At 41.5% G+C, this 17,811-nt stretch overlaps 1 protein-coding gene across 8 annotated transcripts in view; it reads left to right on the top strand.

Annotated features, from left to right (window-relative positions):
• The window catches only part of Ambra1 (autophagy and beclin 1 regulator 1), a 209,859-nt gene that overhangs the window by 46,383 nt on the left and 145,665 nt on the right, over positions 1-17,811 (top strand). For 4 of the 8 annotated variants that reach the window (XM_050124219.1, XM_050124217.1, XM_050124220.1 and 1 more), the window contains 6 exons: positions 8,973-9,226; positions 9,573-9,631; positions 9,978-10,161; positions 11,251-11,423; positions 13,274-13,340; positions 14,639-16,095. In XM_050124219.1, the coding sequence (XP_049980176.1) occupies positions 9,092-9,226; positions 9,573-9,631; positions 9,978-10,161; positions 11,251-11,423; positions 13,274-13,340; positions 14,639-16,095 (2,075 nt within the window). In that variant the 5' untranslated portion in view covers positions 8,973-9,091. Of the gene's footprint in view, positions 1-5,769; positions 5,815-8,972; positions 9,227-9,572; positions 9,632-9,977; positions 10,162-11,250; positions 11,424-13,273; positions 13,341-14,638; positions 16,096-17,811 lie in introns of all 8 variants that reach the window. The other 4 variants (XM_050124222.1, XM_050124223.1, XM_050124218.1 and 1 more) reach the window with 3 other exon arrangements.

Genomic DNA, 17,811 nt, shown 5'->3' with positions numbered 1-17,811 from the left:
GAAAAACCAAAAAAAAAAAAAAAAAAAAAAGATTTATGCTTTATTTTTCATTATGGAATGGGGCTGTTGCTCTACCTCAAACATTAGAAGTATGCAATAGTGATCAGTTTTCACATGGTAAATCTTTAAACCCTGATGGCAACTTTATAATGTATACTGTTGCTAATAGTTGCATTTTTATGAATGAGGAAACTAATGTACAGTTACCTTATACCTTATTACAGTTAAGTAATATTCTGAGAAATCAGAAACTTTAGTATGCTAAGAAAATAATGGGATAGGATGTGGTGGTACACATTGACACTTGAACACCGATGAAACTGAGGCTGGAGGATTGCAAATCAGACTAGCTTGCACTGTATAATGATAAGGAGGAAATAAATGATGGAGAAATGGAGTTGGGCTAGTTTTTTCTGAGGCGGGGGTCCACAGGCTGATCTCAACCTCATTGTTGTAGCTGAAGATGACCTTAAACTCCTGTGTAACAACTCTGGCTGTCTTGGAATTCCTTGTAGACCAGGCTGACCTCAAACTCACAGAGATCCGCCTGTGTCTGCTTTGCCTACCAACTACTGGGATTAAAGGGCTGCTTTTCTTCTCCTTTTGTCAGTGCTGACTTCCTGTGCAGCAGGAAGGTTTAATAGCATTGAGCTAAGCACACACCCAACGCTTAGAACTGGGATTTAATCAGCTACTGTTGATCATGGATGTGTTTGTCTGTCATCTATATGGCTATACAATACTGTTTCTAGCTTAGAAATTATGACTCAAATGACATTGCATGTAACTTGTCCATCTAGATTCAATCACAGTTAGTACTTTGTCTCCTAAAATATCTTTCAGTAGAAACACGGTTTGTGATAATAGTTCTCCTACTTCTGGGTGAGTTTGCCTTCAGAATTGGCTACTTGTTTATAGTTTTGAATTGTTTTGTTTCCCAAAATTCTGTTTCTCCCCTAAAGTTAGTCTAGTGTAAAAGACTGACAAGAGACAGATATGATAATGAGGGGTTTGGTGCTTTTTAGATTTTGATTCTATATAGTGTTGTTTGAATTGTCCTATAGTGTGCCTTGTAGTAAGGTCCTGCTGATGAAAACAAAGCTTCCAATTATAGAAAAGCTTCTGTGTAGAAACTCCACCCACATGGTGTTTCTGTAAAGCACTAGGCCACTTTTAGGCCTCTAATTAAAGACTTGACATTTTGTAGTTAATTTTCCAGTTGTTGGGAGAACTTTAGTTATGCAAGTGATCTTAGAATTATTTAAAGAGCCACTGAGCTAGCTAACCAGCTCAAGATTTAAAATAAAAAGATTTATGATTATTTTATTATTATTTGTATGTTATCTCTGTGAGCATTTGTTGTGTGTGTGTGTGTGTGTGTGTGTGTGTGTGTGTGTGTGCGCGCCAATGGAGCCAGAAGACATCAGAGTACCTGGAGCAGTAGTTCTCAACCTGTGAGTCTTGACCCTTGGTGGGGGGGGGGGGGGGGTTGAACAATGCTTTTTACAAGGTTTGCCTAAGACCCTGGAAAACATTAGTTTATAACAGTAGCTAGCAAAGTTACAGTTATGAAGTAGCAACAAAAATAATCTTATGGTTTGGGGTACCATCTTTAGGAAGGTTGAGAAGCAATGCCCTACAGTTTGAGTTATAAGCAGTTGTGAGAATCCCCATATGTGTGCTCAGAACTGAAGATCGATTCTCTGAAAGTGCTCTTAGCTTCAGAGTCATCTCTTTACCCCCCCCTTTCAGTTTCCCTCCCTCCCTCCCTCCCTCCCTCCCTCCCTCCCTCCCTCCCTCCCTCCCTCCCTCCCTCCCTCCTTTCTTTCTTTCTTTCATGGTCAGATCTTCTTTAGTCTTAAGGACTTTCAGTCTGTCAGCCTCTGTCTCTCGAGTTCTGTAATTACTGATGTGTGCTATCCATCATGCCTGGCTCTAGGGTTTTTTGTTTTTATTTTTGTTTTTCAACACAGGATTTCTCTGTATAGCTATGGCTGTCCTGAAACTTGTTCTGTAGACCAGGCTGGCCTTGAACTCAGAGATTTTCGCCTACCTCTGCCTCACAAGTGCTGGGATTAAAGGCAAGGACTGCCACTGGCCAGCTGGCTTTAGGGGTTTTAATTACTTATGTATATTAAAAATTTTTAATTTGTTTTCATATATGTTGGTGCATCTTATGTGTACCTTGTGCCTGATGATGTCGGTATTGGATCCCCTGGAACTGGAATTGCAGACAGTTGTGAACTGCCTTGTAGGTGCTAGTAATTGAACCCAGGTCCTCTGGAAGAACAGCTGGTACTCTTGAGCACTGAACCATGTCTCCAGTCTAGGTTTATAATTTTATTACATTTGTTTTAAATTTTATTTTATGCATTGTGTATATGCTCACACATGCAGATGCTATATCACATTTGTAGAGGCCAGAGGACAGCCTTTGTGTGTTGGTTCTAGGGCTTGAACTCAGGCTGTCAGACTTGCTGAGCCATGTCACCTGCCCCAGATTATATTTTTTTTCCCCAAGAGTTAAATCTTGGGTTAAAACCTATATATTACTGAATATGTGCCAGTATTTCATGGTGATTTTATTCTTAGATTTTTGTCTTCACGTACACATTCAGGTGGCAAACACATTAACAGTTAAATAAATGAGGAAATTGAACTCTATTAGCAGCTAAGCAGGGGGCTGGGGTCCTGCAACTCAATTAGTAGAGTGATTGCCTAACATGCGTGAAACTCACCCTAGATTTAATTTCTAGCACTGAAAACTGTGTGCTGATACATTGGGGAGGTAGAAGCAGGAGGATCAGAAGTTCATAGTCATTCTTGGCTACCTAGGGAGCTGGGGGGAGTTGTTCGAAAACAACTGAAGGGCTTTTAATTTTTGTAATCACAGTCTCCAAATGCTATAAGAGAAGATCAGCTTGTCAGATGGCTCAGCAGTCATACTGTTCTTGTATATGACCTGATCTCAGTTCTGAGCACCTGCGTGCTCACAGGATGACCTCCTCCTTCAGCTCCAAGCAAACTCTACCCACAGAGGATTCGATGTCCTCTTCTGGACATCACTGGCAACTGCACTTACTTTGTCCATGCTCCTGCGATGCACAAAGACATACTTTTTTTTAATATATTTATTTATTTATTATGTATACAATATTCTGTCTGCAGGCCAGAAGAGGGCACCAGACCTCATTACAGATGGTTGTGAGCCACCATGTGGTTGCTGGGATTTGAACTCAGGACCTTTGGAAGAACAAGCAATGCCCTTAACCGCTGAGCCATTTCTCCAGCCCCACAAAGACTTACTTTAAAATGTTAAAAAAATATATATATTAATTAATTTTCTAAAGACAGGGTCTCTTTTGAGACATGGTGTAGCCCTGCTTGGCCTAGAACTGTCTGCCTCTGCCTCCCACGTTCTGGCATTAAAGGGATGCACCACCACACTCAAATTTTCTAAAGACAGATTTGTGTGTGTGTGTGCGTGTGTGTGTGTTTGTGTCTAAAGTATTAGGTTGTAGGTACAGTTGTTGCTTCTAGTATTTGTTTTGTTTGCTGCTATGGATTCAGCCTGGTTCTTTTCGTGTGCTAAGCATATATTTTCTACTATTATGTTACACTCCTAATTTCAATTCTGTTTGCCTTATTTTAAGGATGTGGAGATAGTCTTAGTTGCATTTAATCATTTTGGTCACACACACAGTCTTTATTTTTTTAGGCTTTTGGATATAAGGTTTCTCTGTATAGCCCTGGCTGTTCTAGAATAAATTTAAGTCATTTTGTAGATTGCTGGCATTTAGCTCCCAAGTGCTGGGATTAAAGGTGGGTGCTACCACCACCTCACTACTAAACAGTTACTTTATTTGTTCCCTGAGTGTGTTTTGCTTTGTTGTTTGCTAACTACCTTTGAAATGTTGCTTAGAAATTTGCTATTTTGAGAAATTGTGGCACCTGTGGGTTTCCTTGGCCTTATTGTTGGGAACCATAGTGAACTCAGGAGGATTCACTAATAATGACAATGGTAACAGCAGTGAACATCAACACTTCCACATCTCTGTACTTAACTGGAGCCTTATAACAATCTTACAGAGAAGGAGGACCCTGAGTCTCAAACGTTTTAAGTGACTTGCCCAAAGTCTTTTTTCCCCTACTCTGCATCTGTTGGTTGGTTTGAAATAGAGTCTTACGGAGTAGCTCTGGCTGGCTTGAAATGAGGTGTGTTGGCTAGTTTGACCTCTTGTTTCTTGTGTTTTGTTTCGTTTTTGATTCTTTTTTAGCCCTGATTATCCTGGAACTTGCTTTGTAGACCAGGTTGGCCTTGAATTCACAGAAATGTGCTAATCTCTGCTTCCTGAGAGCTAGAATTAAAGGTGTGCACCACTGCCACCCAGCACCAAAAATATTAACTAGAAGGTGGAAGAATTTCATTGGCTTAGATGATCAAATGGCAAGAAGGACCTGTAACTTTTAGTTCCTAGTGAGCTGCGGCATACTTTAGGTAATTCTCTGTGGAGTGGTTAAATGGCAGAGAAAACTGTGGAGGGAATTCCCCTCACTTTATCTTTATCTTTCTTTCTTTTTTCTTTTCTTTTTTTTTTTCTTTTTTCGAGACAGGGTCTCTCTGTAGCTTTGGAGTCTGTCTTGGAACTAGCTCTTGTAGACCAGGCTGGCCTCGAACTCACAGAGATCCACCTGCCTCTGCCTCTCGAGAGCTGATATTAAAGGTGTGCGAACCACCACCCGGCCCCCTCACTTTATCTTTTTGAATGATTAGATTTATGTGTTTAGGTAAATGGGGTGGAATGTTGGCATTGATTTTTTTTTTTGTGTATATATATATATATCCTTGTCATTTTCTCTTCTACTTGTATATGGCTTTTTATGATTAAGCAGTTATTTGGGGGACTTCACAATGGCACAGAAACTGTTCTAGATGCCTCTTCACTTCTGCCCACTAGTCAGTGAGATTGTTGCTGGTTTGAACTCTTGAGTTTAGGTTCCCTGGGAATTGATAGACATTCTTTTTGGTAATTTTTTTTAGCAGGGAGTGGGAGGGGAGAGACAGGGTTTCTCTATGTAGCTCTAGCTGTCCTGAAACTCACTGTAGAGCAGACTGACCTCGAACTCAGATCGGCCTGCCTCTGCTACCACTGCCTGCCCTTTTTAGTGAACTTGATGTTTAGCTTTTTAGTTGTCTTGATGGTGATATTTGTAGGAACTCATTCTGGTTTTGATTCCTGTAGGAACTTAATGTTATATCATGGTTCTTTGGATTATACAATATTTGTAACCTGTACTTTGTTTGTCTCTTTGAGTTATAGGAGAGCAGAAAGGCAGATTTTTTTTAATTTATTTTTTGAGCATTGTTGTTTTGCCTGCATGTACGTCTGTGTGAGGATGTCTGAAGCCCTGGAACTGGAGTTACAGAGTTGTGAGCTACCATGTGGTTGCTGAGAATTGAACCCAGGTCCTCTGGAAGAGCAGCCAGTGCTCTTAACTGCTGAACCATCTCTACCCCTTTATTTTATTTTACTTTTTTAAAGAATGGACCTGGCCAATGAAGTTGTTCAAGGGGTAAAGGTGCTTGCTGCCTAATGATTCCTGGAACCCATAGGGTGAAAAGAGAGAACTGACTGCTGCAGGTTATCTTGTGACTTGATGTGTGCTCCCACACACACCCCACACAAACCAAGGGGGATTGCTGCTACTGTGTCTACAGTTATTATGAGATTATAAATGACTTACTTGTACTTTTTGTTGCATTGTTAGGTCAAATGATTTTCAAAGTGTTTCTTCTGAAGCTCTCTATATTAGGTAAGATAATTATGGTTTCAATACAGAGTTAAGGTGAACATTAGAGCTGTTTTTCTCGAACCTTCTTGGTTAGTAGTAAAAGGTACGAAATACTTCAAGTATTTGTTAGTTTGAACAAAGGATTCACACCTAAAATTTTGTTTCTACTCTGAGTTGTACAAGTCACCAAAGCGATCATTTCCTCCTGTTATTTAGCTGTGACTACTCTGGAGGTTGGCCTCAACTGTGTTAACATTTTTACTGTGTATGTATTTTTGCGGTTTACTAGTTGGTGATGAGAGGCTGGTGTGTGTTGTGGTGGTACAGTGCTTGCTAAACAAACTCAGGGTCCTGAATTCAAGCCTCAACACCCAAACACAGCAAAGCAAACAAAACAAAGCGTGGTAAGAATTACAGCATCAGAATGAATCGAGTTTTGTGTTTGACACTTTGTAGTGTACTGTTACTTGCTGAGCCATCTTGCCACCTTCCTTTATTTTAAGACACGGCCTTGCTCTGCAGCTTAGGATATTTTGGAACTTGTCTTGTAGCCTGGTCTGGCTTCAAAGCCTTGATATCATCTTGTCTGTCTGACTATATGGGCTTAGGAAATTGGGGCTTGCCTTACTCTGGAATCTTTCTGACCTTGTCCATTATTAGAGGAAGAAAACGCCTTCAGCACAAGCTGTAAATATTTTCCTTATGTCTGTATTTGGATGCATCTGATTGTGTGCTCTTTAGATTTCAGCTTTTTGAGAAATGGAAGGAGGAAGTTATTGTTTGACTCTTATAATAAGCAGTTACTTCCTCCTTTGTTTTATTTTACTTTCACAGTTTTTATTTTGTGCGTGCGTGTGTGTGTGTGTGTGTGTGTGTGTGTGTGTGTAAGTCAGAACAACTTTGTGAGGTGTTTTTTTTCCTTCTACCTTTTACAATGGTTATGGTGATCAAACTCTGTGGCAAGTACCTTTACCTGCTGAGCTATCTTGCCACCTTTCTCTCCTTTTATTTTAAGACAAGGCTTTGCTCTGCAGCTCAGGATGTCTTGGAACTTTTCATGAAAAGTTTCTGATCGGGCTTCAGAGCCTTGATCATCTTGTCTCAGATTCACAAGTGCTCTGATTATAGGTTTGTGTGCAACTATGATCCACTCTGAGAGTTACTACTTTTGAAATTTAAAAAGCAAAAAGAAGCCAAGCATAGTGCCTTATGTCTGAAATCCCAGTATCAGTAGGAAGAGGAGGCCAGTTTGGGCTGTATAACCTCTTTCTAAAAAACTGAAGGAGAGCCGGGCATGGTGGCACATGCCTTTAATCCCAGCACTCAGGAGGCAGAGACAGGCGTCTCTGAGTTTGAAGCTAGCCTGGTCTACAAAGTGAGTTCCAGGACAGCTCAGGCTGTTATGCAGAGAAAACATGTCTTAAAAAACTGGAACAACAGAAACTGAAGTAGATCACCTCTTAAAATTATCAAGCCACAGGTATGGCGATATAACTTGGTTGGTAGAATGCTTACCTAGGATGAAAGAAAGAAGCCCTGGGTTCATTTCCCAGCACTATATAAACTAGGCATGTTGACAGATTGTAATCCCAGCCCTATGAAAGTAGAGGCAGGAGGATAAGAAGTTTAAGCTGCATAGTTTGAGGGCAGCCTGAACTATATGAATTTTGTCTTTAAAAATGTTGTATTGTTACCACTCAGACAACCATTGTGTTTTTTAATCTGTCCCCCTCCCTCTCTCTCCCTCCTCACCTTCAGTGCTAAAGACAAAATCAAGGGCTTTAGAAATGCTAGACCACCATTCTACTATTGAGCTGTAGCCCCCCGCCCCAGCCCTTCTGCAGAATTTTTGTCTAAGTCACTATGCCGTGATTTTCCAAAGTATTTTAAAGAATTATTGATTTTTTTTTATAGTGCTAGAAATTGAATACAGGGTCTCATGCTAAACAGGAGCTCTACCACCGAGCCACATGCCCAGCCTAATTATTTATGTTTGTTTATTGTGTATATGTGGTATGTGTACACGTTTGCATTTATCTTAGGCTCTGTTCTATTGCTGTGAAGAGACACATGACCACAGCAATTTATAAAAGAAAGCATTCGGTTGGGGGCGGGGAGCATGTCACCAGGCAGAGTTTACATCTGGTTTACAAGCGTGAGACAGAGAGAGAGAGAGAGAGAGAGAGAGAGAGAGAGAGAGAGAGAGAGAGAGACAGACACATGTACACCCCAGCCTAGACTTGGCTTTTGAGAACTCAGTGCTCACTACACACCTGCTTCAATAAGGCTGCACCTCCTCATCCTTTCCAAATTAGTTTTACTGTCTAGGGACCATGCATTCAAATATATGAGCCTGTGGGGCCTACTCTCATTCAAACTAGAGATAGATACTAGGCATTGTTTTCAGTTGCTCTCCACCTAATTTTTTGAGACAGGGCCTCTCATTGAATCTGGAGTTCACTGACTTTACTAGGCTAGCCAGCCAGTACATTCCAGGAATTTTCTTGTCTCTACTTCTCAGTGCTGCAGGCTGTATACTGCTGTGCCTGGCTTTGTACTTGGGCTCTAGGGATCCTAACTAATGCTCGGATGGTAAGTCCTTTACCCACTGAGCCATATCCCTAGCTCCCTAGGTGTTTATTTTCTGTGGTAATAGGGATTGAGCCCAGGGCCTGTACCACTAGGCCATATAACCCCACCTTTTGTTTTCAATCAGAGTTCTTAGTCATTTTTATTAAGAGCAAAATTTTTCTGACTAAGAACTGGGACTGGAGAGATGGCTCAGTGGTTAAGAATACTGGCTGCTCTTCCAGAGACCCTGAGTTCAATTCCCAGCAACCATATGGTGGCTCACAACCATCTGTAATGAGATCTGGTGTCCTCTTCTGGCCTACAGGCATAAATGCAGATAGAATACTGAGAATACTGTATACATAACAAATAAATCTTTTAAAAAAGACTAAGAACTGAATAATTTTGATGTAAATGTTCAATTTTTCATATGTAAAGTAGGGCTATAGAAGGAATATGACAAGATGAAATATTTTTGAAAGAGAAACTTCAAAAGTCCCTTTGTTGGTAGCCATAGTTAAATAGGAAAGGACACTTTCTCTTTTGAGCTAGACTTGTGTTTGCATGGAAATTGTAGGCATTATTTGGCATTGTTCTTCATTCCTTAGATTTCCATGAAGACAGCTGACAAGGACCTGAATGGCCTCATTTTAGCTGCTTCTGTGTGTGGAGCTATTATTTGCTCCTTCAGTTCTGATCCCTGGTGTGACAGTGCCTCCTGAGCACCATGAAGGTTGTCCCAGAGAAGAATGCTGTTCGGATCCTCTGGGGCCGAGAACGGGGCACTCGTGCCATGGGTGCTCAGCGGCTTCTGCAGGAGCTGGTAGAAGATAAGACTCGGTGGATGAAATGGGAAGGCAAAGTAAGAAAATGGCTTTGACATGGGGTCTGTGGGGTGACAATGAAGTGGACATAATCTTAGAGTAGATTATGGCAGAGAGTGGGAATGTAATTTATCTTCTTTATGAGATTTGATATAGCTAGTTTGGTGAATTGGTTTATAATGTGAAAGCTAAGACTAGAAATATTTCTTCCTGTAGAGTAGACATTTTTCCTGAATTTAGATTTATAACTTGATCATTGTCTTTATAGTTTTAGTCTGTACTAAATCTAGAATGGCTTCTGTTAGAGTAAGCCCTACTTTATAAATCATGTTATCTGTCTGTCTATTTATTTATTTGTTTGTTTATTTATTTATTTTCTCCCAGAGAGTAGAACTGCCTGATAGTCCACGCTCGACCTTCTTACTGGCCTTCAGCCCAGACAGGTACCTAATATTTAGCTGTAGCTTAAGCTTTCTGTACTCTTGACTTAGCTTGATCATCCAGATTAATTCCTAGAGATTCTCTGAAGCACTGGATGAATATATGAAGATGTGTATATATGCTTGTATACATATATTTGTGTATGAATGAGAGCACTGTGTCAGAACTAGAAGACTTTAGAACTCAGAATGTTTCTGTTGTGTATAGACAAATTGCCTAACAGGCATATCTTAATGTCTTTCATTTGTAGTTAGGAAATAGTGTCAGTTTTTGTTGTCTAAAATTGGTAAAATTTGTTTCCCTGCCTGCCACATGTTTCTTAATTATGTCTCCATTTTGACTCTCTAGGACTCTCTTGGCATCCACACATGTGAACCATAACATCTATATTACAGAGGTTAAGACTGGCAAGTGTGTTCACTCTCTGATTGGACACCGCCGTACTCCATGGTGTGTCACTTTTCATCCCACCATCTCAGGCCTTATTGCTTCTGGTTGCCTAGATGGGGAAGTTAGGATTTGGGATTTACATGTAAGTATTTTCTTAGGCTGCTTTTTTTCTTTGGTATTTTAAACACAGAGACTTATTTGCCTTTGGATTCTTATTTCTGGTTGAGAAACTAACCACCCTCTTGGGATTTAATCTGAGTCTATGATAGTTACTGCTCCCTTGATAGATGGACATTGCTAGTTCATACTTCTCCACTATAAAGTAGACATACTAAAGTTTTCTTCTATCTGTTCTATTTAACATTGTTTGGAAGGAGGCTCTAAAATGAGTTCAGTATGGACTTCCACTGTCTTAGATCACTCTGTTCATGCTCATCAAAGCAAGATGCTGCTTGTCTCAATGATTGGCTAGTGAGTTGCTCTGAACTGTTTGTACCAAGCTGGACTTTTCACAGTTGTCAGAAACAAGAATTGAGTGGAGGCCTTGTAATTGACTTGAAGACAGTAATATTTTTCTTAAATTATTGGCACTGATACATTGCTGTTCTTATACATTAATTTATAGAGGACATATTTAAAGTAAACCCTATAAAAACTATTTTGTCTTAAATGGTGTTGCTATTTATCCCTGAATGGTCTGAAACTTACTATGTAGACCCTCAAACTTACCAAGATCCACATGCATCTGCCTCCTGAGTGCTGGGATTAAAGTTGTGCGCCACTGCACCACTGTGCTCTGATAAAGACAGTAGCTGCAAGTGGAGAGAGACCCTCGGAACTCAAACCCGGGGCTCATCCATGTAAAGCATGTGGCCTACCCCTGAGCTGTGTGACTCCATATAGGACTTTTTCCTTTTTCCCCTCCCTTTCCCTTTCCCTTCCCTCCCTCCCTCCCTCCCTCCCTCCCTCCCTCTCCCTTTCTCCCTTGCCTCTTTTTTTTTTTTTTTTTTTAAACAAGGTGTCACTATATAGTCTAGGCTGGCCTAGAACTCACTATGTAGAGCAGGCTGGTCTCATAATTTGTGGAAGTCTTCTTGCCTTAGGTTCCCGAGGGCTGGGATTATAGTTGTGAGCCATCACACTTAACTCTTCAATGTAATTTTCTTGAAGTGGATTCTTTATCTATTGGCAGTTTATAATCTGAGAATATTTGGGACTGGTTCATTTGCAGGGTGGCAGTGAAAGCTGGTTCACAGATAGCAACAATGCCATAGCATCCTTGGCCTTCCATCCTACGGCTCAGCTTCTACTGATTGCCACTGCCAATGAGATCCACTTCTGGGACTGGAGTCGGCGGGAGCCCTTTGCTGTAGTGAAGACAGCTAGTGAGATGGAGCGCGTGCGGTAAGTGTAATGTAAGAACATTACAGCTGCTGTCATTTCAGGAGACAGGTTGTTTATCCTCACTTAAGGGAACTCATTAGTCCTTTTTAGGGTGGTTTGTTATCACCACTCCCAGAAACAGTTCATTTTGTTTCTTGTCTGCCCTTTATTGGCCTCATCTTGTGGTCTCTACAAATCAGGGTTATTAGGTAGAATCTTACTTAGGTTCAGAGTTGTCTGCATTTGGGATTACCTTTTGGGAAGACTTTCAAAAATATATGGATGATTTAAGATAGCTTGCTGGCTGCTTGCTCACTGTTGGCTGTTTATATTTATCAAATTGCAAAATAGAGATATAAATGTATCAAATCTGTTAACTATACTTATTTAGCTTTTGAGATCAAAGCACACTTGGTGGCTGCGGGTATGGTGGCACATATCTGTAATCTCAGGATTCTGATATTTAAGATAGGCATATCTTGATTTCATAGCCAACCTGGGCTACACAGGGAGTCTCACGCCTTCCTGAATTAGTTAGCAAGACCCTGTCCCTGTCTTAAAAGATAAAATACCAGTCTGGCTGTAGTGATGTATACTTTTAATCCCAGAATTTGGATGGCAAAGGCAGGTGATCTCTGAGTTCAAGGCCAGCCTGGTCTACATAGCAAGTTTCAGGATAGTCAAAGTTACATAGTGAGACCCTGTCTTGAAAAAATAGTAACAAACAAGCAAAAAAAAACCCAACCAAACAAACAAAAAAAACCCAAAAAAAACAAAAACAAAACCCAAAATACCAAAACGGTAATTGAGCTTGGGATGTAAGGAGATTGTCAGCTCTTGCCTATTACATATATGACCTTGGATTCAGTTCTCAACGCTACAAAAGCAGGACATGTATTGCATAAATTAGACTGGATACATTGTTTTCTTTGGGTATTTTTTTTAAACAGTTTTATGGCTGGATATAGGCTTTTTCTGGATTTCAGCCATATCACTTGATATTGATACTTTATTGTCTCCGGGTGCTAAATTTTTTGCCAGTGTGACAGGTGAGTGAAGGGAGACCTGAATCTGTGTGACAGCATTCTGACCTGCCACTTAATGGGCTCTTACTGTTGAACAGATGCATATTTAATGTAGCTGCTTAGTGTGATGCAAACCTGGGTGATTTTCAAAACTGAAATCATGGCCTGAAGATGTAGCTCAGTTGGTTTAGACTTGTATTGCACGAGTGAAGTTCCGAATTTGATCCCTAGTACTAAGTAAAGTGAGTGTGTTGGTGCACACCTGTAATCCCACTGGGTGGATAGAGGCAGGAAGATCAAAAGTTCAAGGTCATCTACAACTGTGTGTTGATTTGTAAGCTAGCCTTGGATATGTAAGACCCTGTCTCAAAAAAAGAAAGAATGTGGGGGGCTGGAGAGATGACTCAGCGGTTAAGAACACTTCCAGAGGACTCAACATTCAATTCACAACACCCACATGGCAGCTCACAGTTGTCTGTAACTCCAGTTCCAGGGGAGCTGACACCCTCAAAAATACATACATGCAGGCAAAACACCTGCACATAAAATAAAATTAAATAGTAAATTAAAAAATGAAAGTGAAATCTCTTTATTAATACACATTTCTTTACATTAGGAAGCAACGTATGCCTTATTTTAATGTCTTTAAAACATGAATCTGAGGCAAGAACATTTGTGAGTTTGAATGTGACTTGGGCTACATAGACTATCTCCAGGAGAGAGAGACAGAGACACAGACAGAGAGACAGAGAGGGAAGAAAGTTTTGAAAGCATGAACTGGGTTGTCTGATGCCATTTCTCAGTTAACATGATTTGTTTTTTTCTGCTTTTCTTTTGTGATTTCAGTCTGGTTAGATTTGATCCACTTGGACACTACTTACTGACAGCAATCGTTAACCCTTCTAATCAGCAGGTAAGAATCCAGCAGTTCTAACTCTCTCTGAACTGAAATTATTTTCTAAAATAGAGCTGTAATTCTGATACTATTATTCTTTTTTTTAGTAGTATACGTCTATTAGATTTATTATTATTAAAATATAATTCTGGTTATAATTTAATTCTTAATACTTCAGTAGTTTTTCCATTGAGATTTTAGTTATTTTCTAATGATATCGTCAAAAGTTATCAACATAGTTTTGACAGGAGAATCAGTTTTCTAATCCTTTTGACTGTATCATGAGAAGTAAACCTTGTCAGAGTTGGAGAAAGGTCTCAGTTGTTAAGAGCAGCATACTGCTATTGTAAAGGACCTGGGCTCCATTTTCAGTCCCCATGTTGGGCTAATTACAACTGTCCATAACTTTAGCTCCGAGGGATCCAATGCCCTTTTCTGGTCAGATGTGTACAGAGACCCACATACACATACAAGACCAACCAACCAACTAGCCATAATGTGTCTAAATATTGTGTGGGTAATTTGCTTGAATGTGTGTCTGTGTACTGTGTGTGAAGTGACCACAGAGGCTAGAAGAGGACATTAGATCTCCTAGAACTGAAATTAAGCCAGTTGTGAACCACCATGTGGATGCTGGGAACCAGTCCTCTGCCAAAGCAACAATATTCTTAACCTCTGAGCCATCTCTCCAGCTCCTAAAAGTAAATCTCAAAAACAAACAAACAAACAAACAAAAAAACAAAACAAAAGGTAAGGCGAGGCTGGAGAACTGGCTCTGCACTGTTGCTTTCAGGGCACCCTGGTTTGATTCCTAGCACGCACGCATGCAGTAGTTCACAGCTGTCTGTGACTCCAGCTCTATAATAGCTGACTCTCTTCCGATCTCTGTGGTACCAGGCATGTATGTGGCACAAATGAATACATGCAGGCAAAATCTCATAATAAAATAAAATAAAAATCTTTAAAAAAAGAATGAAAGAGCTTGTCTTCATCACGCTGCTCACTCATGTGCCTCTGGCTGGTGTTTTGTTTTCCTCACTGCTTCTGTGCCACAGAGATGACTTTTATAAAATAATTATTATGCCAATTGTATTCATTTAGATATGCTGCCTATTAGAAATGAATAATTTAATACCATATGCTGGTTTTTGTCTGAAGTCGATTAGTTTTCAGGACCTCATAGGGAGTTTTTGCTAATCAATGAAGGGGATTCTCCTTGGATGATGACCAGTCAGTTTTAAGTTTGTCTTGATTTGTTTGGAGGTTCTACCTAATTGTTCTTCTCTACCCTCTCCTCCTGCTGGTCCACGTTCCAGGGTGACGATGAACCAGAAATTCCTATAGATGGAACAGAATTATCTCACTACCGCCAGCGTGCCCTCCTGCAGTCACAGCCAGTTCGCCGGACACCTCTCCTTCACAATTTCCTGCATATGCTGTCCTCCCGCTCCTCTGGCATCCAGGTGGGAGAGCAAAGCACAGTACAAGATTCTGCTACCCCCTCACCCCCACCGCCTCCCCCTCAGCCCTCCACGGAGCGTCCCAGGACTTCCGCTTACATCAGGCTCCGACAGCGGGTCAGTTACCCCACCACAGTTGAGTGCTGCCAGCACCCTGGGATCCTGTGCCTTTGCAGTCGCTGTGCTGGCACTCGAGCTCCTTCCCTCTTGCCACACCAGGACAGTGTGCCCCCTGCTTCTGCCAGAGCTACTACCCCTTCCTTTTCTTTTGTACAGACCGAGCCCTTCCATCCCCCGGAGCAGGCTTCGTCAACGCAGCAGGACCAGGGCCTCCTGAACCGGCCGTCTGCCTTCAGTACAGTCCAGAGCAGCACTGCGGGCAACACGCTCCGCAACCTCACTCTGGGTCCTACCCGTCGCTCTTTGGGGGGCTCTTTGTCTAGCCACCCTTCTAGGTATCACAGAGAACTAGCCCCTGGGCTGACAGGTTCTGAATGGACCCGGACAGTACTCACTCTGAACTCACGCTCTGAGGTAGAATCTATGCCCCCGCCCAGGACCAGTGCCTCTTCAGTGAGTTTGCTGTCTGTGCTGAGACAGCAGGAAGGCGGCTCTCAGGCGTCTGTGTACACTTCAGCCACAGAAGGAAGGGGTTTTCCATCATCAGGGCTGGCTACTGAGTCAGATGGAGGGAATGGTTCTAGCCAAAACAACTCCGGCAACATTCGCCATGAGCTTCAGTGTGATCTGAGACGCTTCTTTTTGGAGTATGACAGGCTGCAGGAGCTGGATCAGAGCCTGAGTGGGGAAGCTCCCCAGACCCAACAGGCCCAGGAAATGCTCAATAATAACATTGAATCTGAGAGGCCAGGTCCTTCCCATCAGCCCACCCCACACAGCAGTGAGAACAACTCCAACCTGTCTCGGGGCCATCTTAATCGCTGCCGTGCTTGTCATAATCTTCTGACCTTCAACATTGATACCCTGCGCTGGGAAAGAACCACACCTAACTACTCATCTGGAGAGGCTAACTCTTCCTGGCACGTCTCTACCACCTTTGAGGGCATGCCACCAAGTGGCAACCAGTTGCCACCTCTTGAGCGGACTGAGGGCCAAACACCTAACTCCAGCAGGCTGGAGTTGAGCAGCTCAGCTAGTCCACAAGAGGAGAGGACTGTGGGGGTGGCTTTTAACCAGGAGACAGGCCACTGGGAACGAATCTATACCCAATCCAGCAGATCTGGAACTGTATCACAGGAGGCCTTACATCAAGATATGCCCGAAGAAAGCTCTGAGGAAGACTCCCTCAGGAGGTAAGCAGCTGCTGTCCTCTGTTCTACCTTCCTCCTCCTCTTCTACCCATCGTCCTTCAGTCCTAGTGATGTTGTGCTTTTATCTGAAATATCTGGGACCCACGTATTTGGTTCCTTGCATCATCTTGGGAGATTTTTGCTCTGGTGACAGAGATAGGATCAGCCCTGGTGGTGTGAGTCAATTGCTGTACTGATTTATTTTAGCCTTGAAAGGGGGTGTAGATTGGATTAGAGAGGCATAAGGATATAGAATTGTTGATTCTCTTCGCCTTGCCTTTTGACTGAAATATAGATGTAGGACTGGTTGTTGAGATGAGAGAATGTCCCAGGGGACTAGTTACAGTGAAATTAAAAAAAAGAGTGGCGAGGGATATTTTGTTTAGCTTATTGTGCGGCCTCTTCTTTGAATGTATTGTTTTGAACCATCTCAATAAGAGACTGAAGAATTCCATGTATGAATAGATGTACATCAAGGAAAATATATGTTTTTAACTAGATTTATGTTTTTGTACAACATCTTGGCTGCCCATTTACATTTTTTTTTGTTGGTTGATTGATTGGTTTGGTTTTGATAGTGATTGAACTTCTACCTCCAAATTCTTTGAATGGGCATTCCAGATGGCCATTTACACCAGGGTCGGGGAAATAAGAGTTCATGGAAAGAAGACCTCTCTATACATGGATTGGCATCCCAGTCAGCTCTCTTAAAAGAAACAGAGTAGGAGTACTAAACCTTATCTTCCACGAATGGCTGTATGCACACCTATTTTGATTTATTAGGGACTTCTTTCTGTAATTATGTAAAGGGCAAATCTAGCATAATTGCCAGCTCCCAGAATATGGAGCCAAACTACTTACTGCACTACATTGTATCTTCTGCTGAAGCAACTGAAGTTTCTCTAGGGTAAGCTAAGAAGGGTAGGGATGTGGATTGTGCACATTGTGTACTTGTTATTTTGGAGGATGCTTTAGTCAGTCATTTAGTCAATGACATTAGTGGAATGGTTACAATTTTTCCAGCACTGTGCTAGGCACTGTGCCCATTGAAGTATACAGTAGTACTGTGGAGGCAAGGCATATTTACAAGAAATCTGTCACAAATCTAAAAATTACATCCTTATTTATTGTGTATGTAGGGATGGTATGTGTGCCATGGTACATATGTAGAGGACAGAGAGCAGCTTTTGGTAATAGGCTTGTCTTTTTATACCATGTAGGTCCTAGGGTCATCAGGCATGGTGGCAAGCACCTTTAACCTACTTAGCCTTCTCACTGTCTCCAGTCTGGTGCTTCTTTGTGTGCTACTGATAATAGAGTAAGCAGAAAAACAAAACCAACTAGTTTAATTTTAACAAAACGAAACCATTACCAAAACAAAGGTTATATAATGTCCAATAATGAAAAATTAGTAAGACTTGGAGAAGGAGAGACCATTTTCTTTTAGGGTAACGGCACATCCTCAAGGAGAAAATATATTATGTGATGCATGCAGAATAGTGGGAATAGGGAGTCTGGCTGGACGCCAGAAGTAGACAAAATAACAAGGTTGTTTCTGTGCCTGAGTGAGACCAGCCTTTTGGGGAATGTGTCTGGATTCCTAACTTGGAATATTTACCTTTGCTTAAGGGGCCACATCAGGAGCCTGAGACTCTTCTTGAGCGGCAAAAAGTCAGCCAGCACAATGCCTGACATGTTGTTGGCACTCAGAATTTATTA

This window comes from Alexandromys fortis, unplaced genomic scaffold (genome assembly GCF_014885135.2).
Source record: "Alexandromys fortis isolate MF-2015 unplaced genomic scaffold, M_Fortis_MF-2015_v1.1 scaffold_222, whole genome shotgun sequence".
In the NCBI taxonomy this organism is placed as follows: Eukaryota; Metazoa; Chordata; class Mammalia; order Rodentia; family Cricetidae; genus Alexandromys; species Alexandromys fortis.
Note: the sequence above shows the minus strand (reverse complement) of the source record. Positions and strands in the feature narration are given on the sequence as shown.